The 20,623-nt window shown below is 34.5% G+C and overlaps 1 protein-coding gene across 2 annotated transcripts in view; it reads left to right on the top strand.

The window, feature by feature from the left end:
- The first annotated feature begins 2,453 nt into the window (after positions 1 to 2,453).
- LOC140039650 (uncharacterized) overlaps positions 2,454 to 20,623 on the top strand; it is a 95,645-nt gene continuing 77,475 nt past the window's right edge. The window contains exons 1-7 of one of the 2 annotated variants that reach the window (XM_072085271.1): positions 2,454 to 2,632; positions 9,659 to 9,712; positions 9,874 to 9,909; positions 10,190 to 10,261; positions 10,497 to 10,580; positions 13,550 to 13,588; positions 14,046 to 14,075. In XM_072085271.1, the coding sequence (XP_071941372.1) occupies positions 2,569 to 2,632; positions 9,659 to 9,712; positions 9,874 to 9,909; positions 10,190 to 10,261; positions 10,497 to 10,580; positions 13,550 to 13,588; positions 14,046 to 14,075 (379 nt within the window). In that variant the 5' untranslated portion in view covers positions 2,454 to 2,568. The remainder of the gene's footprint in view (positions 2,633 to 9,658; positions 9,713 to 9,873; positions 9,910 to 10,189; positions 10,262 to 10,496; positions 10,581 to 13,549; positions 13,589 to 14,045; positions 14,076 to 20,623) is intronic. The other variant, XM_072085273.1, reaches the window with a different exon arrangement.

The following is a 20,623-nucleotide window of genomic DNA, read 5'->3' as shown; positions in this document are numbered from 1 at the left end:
CGGAGGTTCATTGTCTATCTCAAATTCTGGTTGTCTCAGGTTGATAATATATTCTGGAGGTGTGCTAATTTCATCTGGGATTTTAAGGCTAGATTGGTCTGGATTAAAGTGATCTTTAAAGTGTTCACGTAATCCAGGACATTTTATAGGCTTTGGTGCTTTTCTTATAACATCACCGTGCTCCTTAGCTTTTCTCCATAAATCAAATATTTTTCTATTTTGGTGGGCTTCATTTAACTTGCTTGCTTCTTCATACAAATATTCATTCCGTAGTTCCTTCACCCTTATCTTAATTGCTTTCTGCATAGCCTTGATCTCCTCTTCTTTGTAGGTAACTGTGCTTTTGTTAATATTCTTTCTTTCTTTTATAAGCTGTTGTAGTCTTTCATCACCATCCTAGGGATGAGCATTTTGGTTTCTTGTTTTCTTCGGGACTTCTTCAACTGTCTTATTTAGCACTGTCATAAGTGTTGTATAGCACACATTTTATTTTTTAAGTAATTAAAACTAATCACGTGTAATAGTAGTTAGATTCCAGTTTATTCACCTTGTCCCATTTATGTTCATTCATTAAGTACAAAACAATACATTACGACCGGTTGCGCATGTGTACAAATCAATCTGCTTTATGATTGCTGTGGCTTTTGTTGCTGCTATTGGACGAATAGAAAGAGGTCGTCATACTATAGTATAATAGTATGAAGTATTTAAACTGGATTTTGAATGAACATTCAATAAACTACAAAGGATTTACAGAATGTGTTGATTCAAGTGGATTAAACAACGTGGTACTGATACGTTTAATCATAGTATTAGAAATAAAATGTTTAATTATTAGTAGGAAACTTAGAAGTTTGCATTTACAGTATATAACACCACAGGCGCCAAACATTACTTTTGAACCGCCCGGGTGAAATTCTGAAAATTAATTAAATAATATATAATATACATATATTTCTTTTTATATTTCTTTTTTATATGTTTCTTATTTGACTTACAGATGTAGATCAATAAATATAAATTATACAATTCATCATTAAAATATATATTTATCGAAAATTTATCATGGAGAAATCAAATTGAATAATTCGCGGTAAAGCTCTAAAAGGACTGGGTGGGTATGCTCAGACGATGTAAATATTATTATCCACAAAAATAAAAAAATAAAAAGAAATATTGCAAACTGTAATGTAGTACCTCACTTGAGTTACTGTAATATTATTTGGGGAAATACCGTAAAACCTCGAAAAGAAGCCCATGGGCTTCTTTTCAAGGTTTTACGGTAGTAGTAACTGACATCTCGAATTGTGTTGTCTAACATGGGACACACGTAGTAATGATGCCTTAAGACCAATTAATTGGTCACCTTTATCTGATCAAAATAAATACGAATGTTGTATGGCTATTTATAAAGTGTTTAATATATGCATAGCTTATTATTTTAAAATAAAAGTGAAGTTATTTTTGTATGTAAAATCCCTATAAAAGAGGATGAGGGTCCCGTTTACGCGGTAGGCACCAGTATGGTGTCCCCTAAATAGAGTAGGTGTCTGAAGGACGTGATTCTGCTGCAATGTTTCTTTCCTTTTTTTTTTGTATTTATATAATGTTTATTAATTATCACTATTTTTTAATATCACCAACTTCTGTAAAAACAATCAATGTTGATTGAACGGACTGTGCTATATAATATACATCAGTCTCATGAATAAATAAAGTTTAAAAAAATCACGTAATATACAAAGCAACGATTTTTCTGTTTGTAATATTGTTTTTAATAATGCACACTGTCATAATCTTTTATAAATGTGTAAATCTGTGGATCATGGTATTTGTGATAGTTTGAAGTCTGCCATTGTTCACAATGATGTTGATACTTTATTTAATTTTTTAAAACCTTTTGATTTTCTTTTTGTTGGACCGTGTGAAATTTAAATCAAATGTGATTTTTAAAATTGTACAATTTGCTGTTTTACTATGTTCCCATAAGGGAGGTGAATAAATTTGAATTTGAATTGAATTTCAATATAATTTTATCTGATTTTATTTTATGTTTGTCTATCTTGTTCCTCTTCACCATTACTTGTGATTGAACAATTCTTTTTGTATAGTTTAAATCGAGCAGATTTTGTAATGATTTCTATATTTCTGTATTAACTAAATTGTAAATGGGGGATGGGGTGGGTTAATGGTTTGATTCATTTTATTACTGTATTGTTTATCTTGATTTTCGCCATAATTATTTTTCCCATTTTTATTTTGTATTTGTTATTTTGAAGGATATATTTTAAGTGTTCCACCGACTTAAAGATGTATATCCAAGTAAATAAAATACTCAACAGCACGTGGTATGAAATTAACCAATCGAATGGAAGAGAAACTCTCCTGGTGTTTTATTAATAGTCAGCCCCTCAGTCAGTAGGCCGATAAAATATTACAGCCTGTTTTCGATGTCTTCATAACGATTTGGCATTTGTCGGATGTGCTTCGCTGAGACTCTCAACTGCAATTTTTGTCTAGCAAGCAAACTATTAGAAGAGTAATATTGAAGAAGCCGGGATACTGAAAATGGAAAACATTCACGTTGTCCTATTTTTAGCAGTACTTTTTGTCACTTTCATTGACACAACAGGTAGGCCAATGTGCATTTGTAATTTATGCATTAATGTAATGTATATTATATATACTAGATGGTACGCTCGCTTCGCTCGCGTACCACCTCGGTCGTGTCCACAGATGGTTCTCGAATACACAGTAATTTCAGCGTAACAAAACTGGCGATTTCACTAAATGTACGTACCACAGGACTACAATACATTGTCGTTTACAGAAACGAATAAATAGACACGATGATTTATGTAGTCAACTAAAATTAGCACCCTGGGAATTACTTCCGAAGGAGAAACTTATCACAAAATGAGTCCAATTTTTTGATTTGGACTCATTTAAAGAAACCCACTTTGTGTTTTGTATGTAACATTAGGGTTGAGGGATGGGAAAGCGGATAGGTACAAAGAGGAACAATTTTTAAATATATTCTTTATCCACTCAGTAACGAAATATTTTGTTCATGTTTTATAGGCCTATAAATAATATACCTCTAAATACAGTAAAACATTTGCGATTTAATAATTTGTTAAAACTGTCACTGTCATAATCGATTGAAATATTAAAGTACATGTAACGATACACCACTACGACGTTTATATTATTGGTAATTAATGTGTTTATATATCTAACAGTAGAGCCTAACCACAATCTCAGTAATAAAGTTTATTTGTATATATTTTTATATTACAACTGTCAGTATAAAGTTTATTTGTATATAATAATGTGTTTATATATCTAACAGTAGAGCCTATCCACAATTTCAGTAATAAAGTTTATTTGTATATATTTTTATATTAAATCTAACAGTATGAACATTCACAGAAAGAAATGTTAGCCCGAATGTTCGATTCAAATGAGGACCAACAATAGTTAATAGGTATTTACAGTATTGTCAAAGTATTGCAAGTTTATTCTTAAAGGGCCCATATATTTACCTACCGCATGTGTTAAACCAAGGGCTCATAAATTTACCTACTTGTGTTAAACCAAACTCTGGCAGACTGAGAGATTGGGATGTTCCATTCATCGCAAATCAATACATTTGTATAAACGTATATTAAATCTATCAAAATAGTATTTTTATAGCAACATTATGATGCTGTACTCTAGCTGTTCAACCGATTTTCAGCCATTAAAAACAATTATCGTAGGAGGAGATAGGAAAATGCGAAGCCTCCTCGCATTTTTGTGGCGGGTATTTTTCAAGATGGACATCCATTAGACAGTGTATACCACGATCGGAAAACACCCCTATTTGGGGCAAATCGTTGAACCTAAATTCGTTTTAATTGTCAATAACTAATTATCTAACTTAATTTAATTAGTAAACAGGGTTACATCAGGTGGATAAAATCAATACCGAAAGTACGAACCAACTTTATATACCATCGAGTACAAATTCTAAAAGTAAGGCGCGATTTACCGAATTTTGCCCTTACGTAAATTTATATATAGATATCATAATGGATTTGATGCAGCAACGGTCGCTGTACAGGTAGTTCAAAATACGGAAGTGGAAGGACATTGCCACGTCAGCCAATCAGCGACTCACAACAGTTACCGAAGATTCAGCCAATCAAATCTAAGTCGAAGCTTGTTAATTTTTTAGTGAAATATGTTACGATAATTATCAAAGCCATTATGGCATATGCATAATTGATAACAACTCGCTTCGCTCGCGTACCATCTAGGTCATGCCCACAGATGGTTCTCGAATACATAATAATTTCAGCGTTAAAAAACTGGCGATTTCAAATGTACGTACCGCAGGACAATAATACATGTCGTTTACAGGAACGAATAAATAGACACTGTGATTTATGTACTCAACTAAAATTAGCACCCTGGGAATTACTTCCGAATGAGAAACTTGAGAAAATGAGACCAATTGTTTAAGTCAAATTTAAACAAACTTAATTTGTGTTTTGTATGTAACATTAGGGCTGAGGGATGGGGAAGGGGATGGGGAAGAGGATGGGTGCAAAGAGGAACACTTTTTAAATATATTCTTTGTCCATTTAGTAACGAAATATTAATTGTTTTCATGTTTTACAAATAATATACCACTAAACACAGTAAAACATTGCGATGTAATACTTTGTTGAAACTATCACCGTCCTAGTCGATTGAAATAGTACAGTACATGTAACGATACATCACTACGACGTGTATGTTTATATAATGTAAAACAATTTGTGAAAACCACCTCTATTCGGGGAAAATCATAAATTCGATTTAATCGTCAATAAATATTAAATTATCTAACTCAACTTAAATAGTAGGCCTAATGGTTTTCAATTGTTTCTTAGAGCCAATTCATACTTAAGTTGGTTCCTACCCTACCCACCAAAGTTGTTCTGCGTTTAGGGCATGTGATGCACCGTTGGCCTATCCTCTACTGGCTTAACAACGCTACTCATGCCAGTGAGGGAAGGGTGATGATGGGGGTGGTTTAACTGCAATAATAAAGATTTGTACATAATATACGGCGACTGAAAATGCTAGCTCATTATCCGTTTAAAAAAAAATTATATCCAACCTCTACCGCACAGATTGAAAAAAAAATGAATCGAATTTCTGTTATGAGTATACAGTACTTGCCTTTACGACGCCTGAGGGAATAGACACTTGTGGAACAGAGACTGGAATATTCCATTCATCGCAAATCAATACATTTGTATAAACGTATATTAAATCTATCAAAATATTATTTTTTAAAGAAAATCGGCCTGTCTTCAACATTATGATGCTGTACTCGAGCTGTTCAACCGGTTTCCAGCCATTAAAAACAATTATCGTAGGAGGAGATAGGAAAATGCGAAGCATCCTCGTATTATTGTCTGCGGGTATTTTTCAAGACGGACATCCATTAGACAGTGTATACCACGATCGAAAAACACCCCTATTCAACATTATGATGCTGTACTCGAGCTGTTCAACCGGTTTCCAGCCATTAAAAACAATTATCGTAGGAGGAGATAGAAAAATGCGAAGCATCCTCGTATTATTGTCTGCGGGTATTTTTCAAGACGGACATCCATTAGACAGTGTATACCACGATCGAAAAACACCCCTATTTGGGGCAAATCGTTGAACCTAAATTCGTTTTAATTGTCAATAACTAATTATCTAACTCAGTTTAATTAGTAAACAGGGTTACATCAGGTGGTTAAAATCAGTACCTAGATTCTAACCAACTTTATATACCATCGAGTAAACATTCTAGAAATAACGCGCGATTTACCGAATTTTGCCCTTACGTAAATTTATATATAGAAGATGCCATTTAGTATGATATATGTTTCCCTAAATTCTTCTTAGAGAGAAGCGTGGACAAAGGGCTATGTTACGAAACAGTAGGCCTCAATATGTTACTACAGGTACTCTATTAGAACTCCCGGCCTTTCGCTGGTGGGGGGTTGTAAATGAAGATGCACAACGGGAGTATCTCCCCCATCCCTATGTGAACAAACGCAACAAACCGAATTTAATCTTATTATAATTTGAGTAGAATATAATCATTTTTTTACATCTTGTATACATTCTAAAAAAATATGGAAATATGACGAAACACCTTCTTCGAATATGTTTGCTCAGGTAAACTGTACTGTACACTTATATTTGTGTGGTATTGTTGTGTATTCAAATTTATTAGTGGGGAAAATTAAAAACTATTTCAATTTGTTTACATTTTTGAATAATGAACAGTAATAATAAACAGTATTAATAAGTGTATAGGCTTAATATATATTAATTTGAAGATGACATACTCCATCTGATACAATCGACAACATTAAAAAACGCAGACAACCCTCTACTCAACAAGTTAAAATCCGACTCCAAGAAAATTGAAAACGAGCCCAAACTTTTAATTGCAGCCGACAAAACCACAAATTTCTACAAACTAGACCCACCGACGTATGACAACCTCCTAGAAGAAAACATCACCAAATCATACAAGAAAGCAGAACCTGCACTTGTACAGACGATTCATAGAAAAAACAAAAGTATTGCAACAAAATTGAACATCGCTGACAGAGTGGATACAACTGCAAATAAAGATGCTTTCATAACCTTCAAAGACCACAAACCGAACTTCACTAACAAACCTACTTGCCGATTAATAAACCCGACCAAATCCGAGATAGGCAAGATAAGCAAAACTATACTCGATCGTATTAACAGCAAAATTACATCAAAACTTCGCACCAATCAATGGAAAAATACCTCATCGGTCATCGAATGGTTTAAGAGCATCGACAAGAAACAACAACACAACTTTATATGCTTCGACATCGTAGAATTTTACCCCTCTATCAGGGGAACACGGGTACTTTTTGTCGGGGAATATAATATACAGTAAAAAACGTTCGCGTTCACTTCATATAGCTTCAGCGCCTAGAAAACCACGACGTTCCATTGACCGTGCGAGTACGTCAGAGGGCTAATATTATGCACTTTTATGCATTCATTATTGCCAGCGATCTAACTTACTACTAAACATTAGCTAGGTACGCACTTGTCTGGCGGTATCCCTTTGTACGAATCGTTCAACGTTGGGTCGAGACGCGTGATATCAAGTTTCATCCAGGGACCAAAATGTGTAATGTAGTTATTTTCCAGGCCAAGTTTACCGACGGTTACCGATGGGAACACGGGTACTTTTTGTCGGGGAATATAATATATAGTAAAAAGCGTTCGCGTTCACTTCGTAGCTAGCTTCAGCGCCTAGAAAACCGCGACGTTTCATTGACCGTGAGAGTACGTCAGAGTGATATTATGCACTTTATATGCATTCATTATTGCCAGCGATCTAACTTACTACTAAACAATAGCTAGGTACGCACTTGTCTGGCGGTATCCCTTTGTACGAATCGTTCAACGTTGGGTCGAGACGCGTGATATCATGTTCCATCCAGGGACCAAAATGTGTACTGTAGTTATTTTCAAGGCGAAGTTTACCGACGGTTACGTCGTGTACTGCGTCGACGTACGCTACACTACAGCAAAAACGAATTATGTTAATTGTTCGTATGTTCACCAATTCTTTAATTTACAAGTAACCTTCTGTACCGTGGGGCACCTAAAATAAATTTTTCATCCATTACTAAACAAAAAAACATGCCCTTTTCGCTTAGCCAACATCTTATTATAGCTAAGTTATTACATTTTCAATATCCTGTATGTCATGAATTTCTCACCACTCGGAAGTCCAGATGGTACGCACGCATACACCTGGGAGGAATAAACTTATTTCCCCGACTGAAAAAGGTCTACGCTTGCGTTTTTTAAGCCTCTAGGCCTGATGTTTCCAAAGTATAAAATGCAATTTTTTGAAGACCTGCAGCTCTAGTTTTAAACATTTTCTTAGCTCAGCCCCAACAATAAAGCTGGTCATATTTCGAAGAACAAGAAGTACATTTTCCGGGACCTAACATCTCTATTTTTCAAACATTTCTTAGCTCAGTCACAACCATGATAGGGACTTATATATTTTGTTTCATGTTTTGAAGTATAATAAGTCCAATTTCCGGGACCTCCAACTCTATTTTTCTAACTTTTCTTTGAACTTTTATTTTTTAAATTGAAAAATATGGATTGAAACAGTCATCGCGCATCGTTTTTTTACACGCAGTATTTTATTTATGCATTATAAAAAATGGAAAAAATGGCTACCCTAAATCTGATTAAAAAGACCTCAAATGACGCTAGAACGCGTTGCTTCCGGGGGCTTCGCCCCCTGGACCCCAGCCTAGTGATGCTCGCATCATAGTCAATTTCTATTGACTATGCTCGCATAGCCCCTCGTCGGGGAATGTAGCCCCCGCGTCGGGAAGATCCTGGCGCCACCCCTGCCATACAGTATAATTAAGTTTATTATAACAAATAAGTGGTTCCAAGTATTCACAGGTAGTAGATGTCCATATTTCTGATAGACTATATTTTTGTGTGAGAAAAGTGATTTATTTAGCCTGTGTAGGCCTATTATTTTTTCGCTTGCCTTTTCCTAATTTTCTGAACAATTGAAAATGACTCCAAGATATTTAAGAGATTTTACTATTTCAATTTCTTTACCTAGATAATTCAATTTTTCATATTTCTAAATTTTCTATTTTTAAACAATATTATTTTACTTTTTCTAACTGTTCTAACTGTCAATCCTCATCTATTATAATACATTCGATCCTAGTCGTATTGTGATCACAATAATGTTTAACAACCCTATAGTTATGCCGACGATATGGTGTTTCTTTTACCCTCATTGATGCCTTATACAAAAGATGGTTAACATTTATGAATCTTTTGCTAATGAATTTGATGTATTATATTTTATTTATTTATTTATTTATTAACATATTTCCATAATATCAACGTTGTCCCGCCAAGGGGACATTGTTGTTTTTCAAAAGGTCCAGCATAGAACATTACAACTTACATATATAATACACAGTTTCTTAAAATTAGTTAAACAAAATGTTAACAATGTCGATTCAATGCGTTATTATAATAATTAAACAGTTTAAAATAATACTAAAATGTGAGAATCATATAATTCAATGAAATCTATTCGCGAGTTGACTTGTGGCCGGGCTGACGCGTGGCCGACTTGACGCGGGGCTGACTTGACGCGGGGCCGACTTGACGCGGGGCCGACTTGACTTTGACCGAGACGGTTTAGGGCCGACATATCTGGCTACGGTCTAATTTATTTATCCTGTAATGCATACACCGTATCACTGATAAAATAAGTGATTAATATTTTATGTTGTCAATTTTTTATCTTTTTTTAATTTTCAGCAGAATGTAATAAATCCTCTATATCAATTATAAAAATATTAAATAATAATGAAGATAAAGGTGACAGCTATGAACCATCGTAACTGAATGAAACATATTATGTTACTGTACATAACAAATTAAAATAGGCCTACAGTGAAAATAATTCCATCTAACCCAAGAAAATGTTGAATCAAATTCTTTAAAAATGTTTCGTAGAGTTTTTGAGTTGGTAAAAATGTCTATACTGTATATTATTAATATTTTATAGGTTTAAAATCTGGAGATGATAATGCCCAATGCAATGATTACTGTAAGGCAAAAGGTGAGCATAAGATAATGCTTTCACAATTTATGTTCAATTCAAATCTATCAAAATATCTCCGATGTTGGGTATTATTGGATTTAATTCCTTTGTCGTTTTTGTTTTTTGTTTGTTTTTTTGAAAGTTGATTTTTGTATTACTAATTATTCAAAGTTTTTTAGGTCTCTTGAAAGAGTGTTCAAAATTTAAGGACCACGGTAAACGACTTGTTGTTATCTTTTTATGATTGCTTTCTTTCTGATCATTTTACTTTTGAAAAACATGGCCTAAACTAATAATTTTAGATTATACAGTAATTTGTTTATACACTATTTAAATATCTGAGGCCTAAACTTAAAATGACTAATTAGCTTCTAATAGGTATATACTTTTAAAGTTTAAAGCTACAATTGTTTGTGAAAACGTGTTAAAATACATTGCACTTTTATAATACAACTGATTCTAATGCGTTATATTATCTGTTTGATTTTGTTTTAGCTGAATGCGTAATAGCTTGTTTGAAATCTGGAGATGTTCGTGCCCAATGTAATGATGTCTGTACAGAGAAAGGTAAATTTAATTTTAATTTATTAATTCAAATATCAATCAAACTGGAATGAAAGTGAAGATTAACAGAAAACAATTAAAACACAGTTCAGAACAATGAAGTGCTTTTGTAGTTTGTTTTTCTTGGAGGATTTGAAGGCAGATTTGAATATTGTGTTATGATGTTGAATATTGTGTTGTGATGGTTTATTTACATTAATACCAGTTAATTTTCCACTAGTTTTATTTTGATTTTTAGCTACCTGCATGCTGTCCTGTTTGGAAGACGGATATGATCGTGACAAATGTACTAAGGAGTTTAGGCTTGCAGTGAAAAGTGAAGGTAAGATAAAATATTTGTTTCAAATATCTGTCACCACAGACTTATGAGCATAATTAACAAATAATAAGCCTACCCAATGTGAGCAGGCAAAGTCACAATGTAGAAACAAAGTCTCAAAACAATATAGGCCGTGGATAACACTACTACTGTCGTCAGTTGTAGTAATGCATTGTGAATAAAAGAATCTAAAAATAATGTTCGCACCATATGCGGATGTGAGTAAGGACATAAAGCCAGGCCTACTGCAATGACAATTTTCTTTCTGCAACATCTTTTCCAATCGCGAGGGTCGTTGTTTCAGACCGATAGTTTTATATTAAAGTTAAGTTTCGGAGATAAATTGTATCTGAAAAAAAACTTTTTACTATTACTGACATATTTCGGTAGACATTCTACTATCAGTGATGAACGTGATAGGTACAGTATGCAGGACAACAGTAAACATCTATTGTAATATGATAAGCCTGGGTACACCAAAAGTAAACTATAAATTACACAACGAGTGATTATAGATTGGCATTAATATTGTTTATTAAGTGAACGTTTCTACCACTTAATAAAATACATATTATTTGAGCATTTAAAACTACTCCTTTTTAGAGACCATTTTACAATCAGGAGAACCATTTAGATGTAAAAATATTTGAATTATTTTTGGCCGTTTTACATGTACAGTATATCTATGCCTATACTGTCACCAAACCTAATTCTCAAATCACGACATGATTATGCACGTCACCAACATTTTTCAGTTTATAGCGAATTCTTTTTTTATTTAATATTTAACAAAAACGAGACGGGCAAAAACAGGCGAATCACCTATACAACAGGGATATTTTCAGGTGATCCGCACAGGCGCGCACATATGGAACGCCTCCTCTGCCTTCAGTTCACATTTATCATGCAGTACACACCAATGGTCATGCAGTACACACCAATGGTCATGCAGTACACACCAATGGTCATGCAGTACACACCAATGGTCATGCAGTACACACCAATCGTCATGCAGTACACACCAATCGTCATGCAGTACACACCAATCGTCATGCAGTACACACCAATCGTCATGCAGTACACACCAATCGTCATGCAGTACACACCAATTGTCATGCAGTACACACCAATCGTCATGCAGTACACACCAATGGTCATGCAGTACACACCAATCGTCATGCAGTACACACCAATCGTCATGCAGTACACACCAATCGTCATGCAGTACACACCAATCGTCATGCAGTCCAATATTGCGTAATTTATACCGCCACCTATCGACAAAATCGAATATCACGTGACTTTTATTAGACGGCTGTAAAACTAAGGCTATATACAAACTTTATACTACAGCAACTCACGCTGTCTACTATGGAACGCCTCCTCTGCCTTCAGTTCACATTTATCATGCAGTACACACCAATCTTCATGCAGTACACACCAATCGTCATGCAGTACACACCAATGGTCATGCAGTACACACCAATCGTCATGCAGTACACACCAATCGTCATGCAGTACACAACAAACATCATGCAGTACACACCAATCGTCATACAGTACACACCAATCGTCATGCAGTACACACCAATCGTCATGCAGTACACACCAATGGTCATGCAGTACACACCAATTGTCATGCAGTACACACCAATCGTCGTTCACATTTATCATGCAGTACACACCAATCGTCATGCAGTACACACCAATCGTCATGCAGTACACACCAAACATCATGCAGTACACACCAATTGTCATGCAGTACACACCAATCGTCATGCAGTACACACCAATCGTCATGCAGTCAAATATTGCGTAATTTATACCGCCACCTATCGACAAAATCGAATATCACGTGAGGTTTATTAGACGGCTGTAAAACTAAGACTATTTAAACTTCTTTTATGGAATTCAATAATTGCAATGGCCTCCTAGCCGCGCCTGTGTCTCGCATAATAAATTATTGTATATATAAAAAACAGAGCATTCACAGAGATGTGTAGCGGTTAAAATAAGTACAGTATGTCAAACATAAAAGAAATCTTAGAGTCGATGGCCTAGTTTTACAGCCGTCTAATAAACGTCACGTGATATTCGATTTTGTCGATAGGTGGCGGTATAAATTACGCAATATTTCACTGCATGACGATTGGTGTGTACTGCATGACGATTGGTGTGTACTGCATGACAATTGGTGTGTACTGCATGACCATTGGTGTGTACTGCATGATGTTTGGTGTGTACTGCATGACGATTGGTGTGTACTGCATGATGTTTGGTGTGTACTGCATGACCATTGGTGTGTACTGCATGACCATTGTGTGTACTGCATGACCATTGGTGTGTACTGCATGACGATTGGTGTGTACTGCATGACCATTGTGAACTGAAGGCAGAGGAGGCGTTCCATAGTCTACTACTACACCGCACGTGCTTTACGTCCTATAGATTCCAAGATTTATTTAATAGTTTTTCCAGCCATTTTAGTCATAAAGCACGTGCGGTGTAGTAGTAGACATATTTGACTTCATGACGATTGGTGTGTACTGCATGACGATTGGTGTGTACTGCATGACGATTGGTGTGTACTGCATGACCATTGGTGTGTACTGCATGACCATTGGTGTGTACTGCATGACGATTGGTGTGTACTGCATGACAATTGGTGTGTACTGCATGATGTTTGGTGTGTACTGCATGACGATTGGTGTGTACTGCATGACGATTGGTGTGTACTGCATGACGATTGGTGTGTACTGCATAACAAATGTGAACTGAAGGCAGAGGAGGCGTTCCATACGCACAGCTCGTTTTGCCTTGATTTTTGTTCTTCATAGCGGCTCTACGTGCTAAATTCCATCCATTCATTTTCTGTAAATGTGAAATGTTCATTTCCTAAAGTTTAGGATAGGTCTGGTTAATTATTGATAGAGAGCCTAACATTAGTTATACTTATGTTTCCATTTTTGTAGAGAGCTCTGCAGATAAACCGGAAACCAAGTCTACCTCAGGTAAAATTGAGTTTTATCATGGTTGCATTAACTCCTACATCAATTAAAGCGTTTGTCTGATAATTTTTGGGTCTAATTTATTCTGTAAAAGAACAAACAAAAAAGTCATATAAAAATTCATCCTTATTTTTTTTTATAAAGAACATAAATTAGGTAGAATTTTATTAGGTTCATTATCTTAAAATTAAATGTTTGTATTCTGTAAGTTTGTAGTTGCTTTAATATCTAAATCAAATTGACAGGCATCATCATTTCATCATTAATTAGCTTATGGAATGGATAAGGAATTTAAAATAAGCAAAAGACACAGTACACAACAAAATATATAAAATTAGAGACTTATAAATATTATATTAGGCCTAGTGACTTATAGTCTATGTGTACTTAAATCATTGTGAACTGATTGTTGCAAGGTGTTATTAAATTTAGTTAATTTACAGTTTTGTTTGTCTTTTAGGTGGTGGTGGTGGTGGTGGTGGAGGTCCTGGTAAATGATTTTTCATATTCTGTTTTATGTGAACTTATGAGTACTTTATATCAGTATGAACTTTAAATAACCATACATAATTGTAATGATATATAAAGTTTGCGGTACACCACGTATGTAGTTTTGAAATAACTGTTAGGTTTCTTAACGTTACTGTAATAGTCCTATGTTAAAATATGACCTCGTAACATTTTAAACAATTTATTTATTTTTTTCCATATCGGGTGTTACGACAGAAGAAAAAAAAATGTGTAAAGTTAAACAATTATTTCGCATTAATTATTCTTCGTCTGTGCATCCTTTGATTTATAAAAAAAAAAATTAAAAAAAGATTAAAATTCCATTCATGTACAATTAGGTCTGAAGTTTAAGTTAGGCCTAGTTAATGGTTTATTTAGTTTAGTCTAGTTAAACTTATGTCTCCATTTGTGTTGAGATCTCTGCAGATAAACCGGAAACCAAGTCGACCTCATTAACTCCTACATCAATTAAAGCGTTTGTCTGATCATTTGGGTCTAAATTATTCTGCAAAAAAAAGAGAGCAAAAACAAACAAAAAAAACATATCAAAATTCATCCTTAGTTTCTTATATAGTTAGGTAGAAGTATTTTCTCAAGTTTAAGATAGCACTAGTTAATTATCTATTGATAGAAAGCTTAACATTAGTTATACGTGTAGTTCTGCAGAAAAACCGGAATCATAGGGAACTAGATCATAGGTGAACGGGGGTTATCATTTTTGCGTTAACTCCTACATCAATTAAAAGTGTTTGTCTGATCATTTTGTGTGGGTCTAATTTATTCTGCAAAAGAAAAATTATATAAAAATTCATCCTTAGTTTCTTAGGCCTATAAAGAACATATAGCTTTCTTTGTGATTAGGTAGAAGTAAATGTTTGTATTCTGTAAATTTGTAGTTGCTTTAATATCTAAATTAAATTGTTTGAAAATAATTTCGTTTAGGCCTATGGTGAAGGAACAAGGTTACGTTGAAACTTACCCAACGTTTCATGCGTTATCCCCGCGTTATCATCGCACTTTCTCAAGTTTTGGTTTGTCGACACCGATCATGGCATAGTCACGTGATTTTATTGTGACACGCCCCCTCTATATGTTGTTACTTGAAAACCTCTGGGTGAGTCCCAGAGTGCGGGTGAGTCCAAGAGTGGTCCGCCGCGGTCGGCCGTCTCACTTCTAATAGATCATCGTATGTGTGGCAGCCACTTTCCTCCTTGATCTCTGTTCATGTTGTTTTCAGTTTTTCTAATTATAATTACTTTTTGCTTGCCATCTTCTCTTGTTGATATTTCCCTGTTTCTTTAACACTTTTGCTTCCTATAGGTGTACGGTTTTCCTTTGTAGCATGGTCTGTAATTGCAGATTTATGTGTGATGTTTGATTGCGACATTCTGCTTGACCTTGTCATAACCCCTCAGGATACAAACCTCCGGGTTTAGAGGGTTATCCTTTGCTCCTACTCGTTTTTTAGGTGATCATTTAGAATAAAATGATCACCTATTGTTATTGTATGAAATCTTTATTGGTTATCCGCAACGAAGTTGCAGGATAACCTCTTGTGATTGTACGAAATCATCTTTTTTTTCATCTTCTTTCTTTCTGTATGATTTTTGTGTAACGCTTTTCTCTAAAACTTGCAAACATAACATTTTGTTAACTATGTTAACATTTTGACATTCACGTAACGTCGTCAAGCGAAGCTTTTCATGATGTTTACAATTGCGCAACGCGACGTACGCGCGATTTAACGATTTTCTCGTATTTAACATATGTCGAAAACCAAACAACATTTTAAAATGAAACTTTGCAAAAGTTTAATTTATATCATGCGCTAACTGTCTGTTGAAAAAAAATTGCGTGTTTTACACAAAGTTACGCGCGCACGCGCATTTAAAATTTCAAAATGCGCAAAATTAATTTCTAATCAACTTTCTACGCGTTTCATGTCGTTTTGAGCATGTCAAAAATTCCCACGCGTGCGCACATTTTTACGTGTACGGTGCGCACGTAGCATTGAAAACGTATTTTTTTCGCGTGATTTATGTTTTTTCAGCCTTTTCTAGTAATTTTACCAAATTTTAAACAATTTCGACTTAAAGATACGTCATACGAGCACGTCGAATTGGACAATTTGCGCGCGTTTTTTATGAAAAGGTTAAAAAATTCGTTTAAAATATGCCTTTTTTTAAACAGTCGTAATTTCTAAACTAGACGGTCAAATTTTTGTGGATGACATATTCTGGAAGTAGATGAGTTGTAGATATCGGATCAGGTATTAATATGGGTAACCGGACATTATGACGTCATCGTATGGCCACGCGAATATAAAATTTAGGATTTTTGTATCTTTCGTCATAGCTCATCACATTGAATAGAGCGCATCTCCACTTATCCGTTTTCCATTTTCACCCCGATTTTGATATTGTCTAGGTCAATCAAGTATCTTTTGCATGAGTTAAAAATATTTTAATTTTTTTTGACGTCATCGTGCCTAAAAATTTAAATCACGTGTGGCATTAATTTCATCTTTACAGTAAATTTTAATCTGTTATAGCTCGTAAGAATAAAATGTGATAATCACGATTAAAACTTTGTCTGGAAGCTATTGGATTGTAGATACGAAATTATGTAAAAATTTTGCCAATCGGATGTTGTGACGTCATCATATGGCCAGTTAAATAAAAAAGGTCGTATTTTCATCTTTTGCGTCATAATTCATTACATTTAAAAGAGCGCGCATCAATATTTCACGTATTCAAATTTCTTCTACACGCTAATACGTTGTTGCTGAGATAATTTCCTTTCGGAATTGCTACCTTCGCGTTTCATTTTAAAACCGTCAACATGTTAAAAATTGCAATAAATAGCGGGTCCCGTAATTTCACCTATTCTACACTGTATGTGATATGGATACAGATTATACTGTGTATATTATATATGAATTTAAATAATAAAATTCAGCAATAACAACATATCATATTCTTCAGTTCAGGTCATAATACCAACGTGAACACTTCCTTTTGTCCTCAACCTATCCCCTTAATGTTAATGTTGCACCACTTGCGCGGCGGATAACCAAACTCGTCAAAGTGACGAGTTACATGTCTAGTTGGTTATCCGCAACGAAGTTGCAGGATAACCTCTTGTGATTGTACGAAATCATCATCATCATCAACTTTTTATTTTTGGTTATCCGCAACGAAGTTGCAGGATAACCTCTTGTGATTGTACGAAATCATCTTTTTTAGTTATCCGCATTCAGCGGATAACTCCTTGTAACTGTATGAAATCATCTTTTTTTTTTTCTGTATTATTCTTTCTTTCTGTCAATTTTGTGTCTCGCGTAACTCAAAAACGTGTTAACATAACATTTTATAACTTTGTCAACATGTGGGCATTCACGTGAAATAGTGCACCTCCTATTGTGAATGACGACAGAGTTGCGCAACATGACTTACGCGCGTTTTTACGAATTTCGCGTATTTAATATAGATCGAAAACCATATAACAATTTAAATTGAAACTTAACAAAAGTTTAATTTATATCTTGCGCTAACTGACTGTGGAAAAAAAATGGCATGTTTCACACAAAGTTACGCGCGCATGCGCGTTTAAAATTTAAAATTGAGAAAAATCAATTTCTAATCAACTTTCTACGCGTTTCATGTCATTTTGAGCATGTCAAAAATTCCCACGCGTGCGCATTTTTTTACGCGTGCGGTGCACATGTAGCGTTGAAAACAATTTTTTTTCCGTGATTTATGTTTTTCCACTCTTTTTTAGTAATTTTACCAATTTCCAAACATTTTCGACTTAAAATCACGTCATACGGGCACGTCGAATTGGATAATTTATGTGCGTTTTTGATGAAAAAGTTCAAAAATTTGTCAAAATTTGTCAAAATTATACCTTTTTTTAAACAGTCGTAGTTTCTAAACCAAACGGTGAAAGTTATTTTTATTGCATATTCTGGAAGTTGATGAGTTGTAAATATCGGATCATGCATTATTATGGCTAACCGGACATTGTGACGTCACTGTATGGCCACGCGAATACAAAATTTATGATTTTTGTATCTTTCGTCATAGCTCATCACATTTAATAGAGCGCATCTACACTTATCCGTTTTCCATTTTCACCCCGATTTTGATATTGTCTAGGTCAATCAACTGTCTTTCGCATGAGTTAAAAATATTTTAATTTTTATGACGTCATCATGCCTAAAAATTTAAATTACATGTTGCATAAATTTTATCTTTACAGTAAATTTTAATCTGTTATAGCTCGTAAGAATGAAATATGATAATCACGATTAAAACGTTTTCTGGAAGCTATTGAATTGTAGATACGAAATCATGTGAACATTTTGCCAATCGGATGTTGTGAAGTCATCATATGGCCAGTTAAATAAAAAAAGTCGTATTTTCATCTTTTGCATTATAATTCATTACATTTAAAAGAGCGCGCATCCATATTTCACGTATTCAAATTTCTTCTACATGCTAATATGTTGTTGCTGAGATAATTTTCTTCCGAAATTGCTACCTTCGGGTTTCATTTTGAAACCGTCAACATGTTAAAAATTGGAATAAATAGCGGGTCCCGTAATTTCACCTATTCTACACTGTATGTGATGTATACAGATTATACTGTGTATACTATATGACACAAAATAACAGAATTCAGCAATAATAACATAATCATATTCTTCTTCAGGTCATAATGCCATAATCTTTTTCTGTGTGCAATATTCCAACGCATGACGTGCTCGTGGCGTTTGTCGTGCGGATAACTAACTCGTCAAAGTGACGAGTTTCATGTCTAGTTGGTTATCCGCAACGAAGTTGCAGGATAACCTCTTGTGATTGTACGAAATCATCATCATCATCATCATCAACTTTTTATTGGTTATCCGCAACGAAGTTGCAGGATAACCTCTTGTGATTGTACGAAATCATCATTGGTTATCCGCAACGAAGTTGCAGGATAACCTCTTGTGATTGTACGAAATCATCAACATCTTTTTCTTAATCTTCTTTCTTTCTGTATGATTTTTGTGTAACGCTTTTCTCTAAAACTTGCAAACATAACATTTTGTTAACTATGTTAACATTTTGACATTTATGTAACGTCGTCAAGCGAAGCTTTTCATGATGTTTACAATTGCGCAACGTGACGTACGCGCGATTTAACGATTTTCTCGTATTTAACATATGTCGAAAACCAAATAACATTTTAAAGTGAAACTTTGCAAAAGTTTAATTTATTTCATGCGCTAACTTTCTGTTGAAAAAAAATTGCGTGTTTTACACAAAGTTACGCGCGCACGCGCATTTAAATATTCAAAATGCGCAAAATTAATTTATAATCAACTTTCTACGCGTTTCATGTCGTTTTAAGCATGTCAAAAATTCCCACGCGTGCGCACATTTTTACGTGTGCGGTGCGCACGTAGCATTGAAAACGTATTTTTTTCGCGTGATTTATGTTTTTCCAGCCTTTTCTAATAATTTTACCAAATTTTAAACAATTTCGACTTAAAGATACGTCATACGAGCACGTCGAATTGGACAATTTGCGCGCGTTTTTAATGAAAAGGTTAAAAAATTCGTTTAAAATATGCCTTTTTTTAAACAGTCGTAATTTCTAAACTAGACGGTCAACTTTTTGTGGATGACATATTCTGTAAGTAGATGAGTTGTAGGTATCGGATCAGGTATTAATATGGCTAACCGGACATTGTGACGTCATCGTATGGCCACGCGAATATAAAATTTAGGATTTTTGTATCTTTCGTCATAGCTCATCACATTGAATAGAGCGCATCTCCACTTATTCGTTTTCCACTTTCACCCCGATTTTGATATTGTGTAGGTCAATCAACTATCTTTCGCATGAGTTAAAAATATTTTAATTTTTTTGACGTCATCATGCCTAAAAATCTAAATCACGTGTGGCATCAATTTCATCTTTACAGTAGATTTTAATCTGTTATAGCTCGTAAGAATAAAATGTGATAATCACGATTAAAACTTTTTCTGGAAGCTATTGGATTGTAGATACGAAATTATGTAAAAATGTTGCCAATCGGATGTTGTGACGTCATCATATGGCCAGTTAAATAAAAAAGGTCGTATTTTCATCTTTTGCGTCATAATTCATTACATTTAAAAGAGCGCTCATCAATATTTCACGTATTAAAATTTCTTCTACACGCTAATACGTTGTTGCTGAGATAATTTCCTTTCGGAATTGCTACCTTCGCGTTTCATTTAAAAACCGTCAACATGTTAAAAATTGCAATAAATAGCGGGTCCCGTAATTTCACCTATTCTACACTGTATGTCACTGTATGTGATATGGATACAGATTATACTGTGTATACTATATATGAATTTAAATAATAAAATTCAGCAATAACAACATATCATATTCTTCAGTTCAGGTCATAATGCCAACGTGAACACTTCCTTTTGTCCTCAACCTATCCCCTTAATGTTAATGTTGCACCACTTGCGCGGCGGATAACCA

This window comes from Antedon mediterranea, chromosome 2 (assembly GCF_964355755.1).
Source record: "Antedon mediterranea chromosome 2, ecAntMedi1.1, whole genome shotgun sequence".
Taxonomy (NCBI): Eukaryota; Metazoa; Echinodermata; class Crinoidea; order Comatulida; family Antedonidae; genus Antedon; species Antedon mediterranea.
This window is presented reverse-complemented; position numbering and strand designations above follow the sequence as displayed.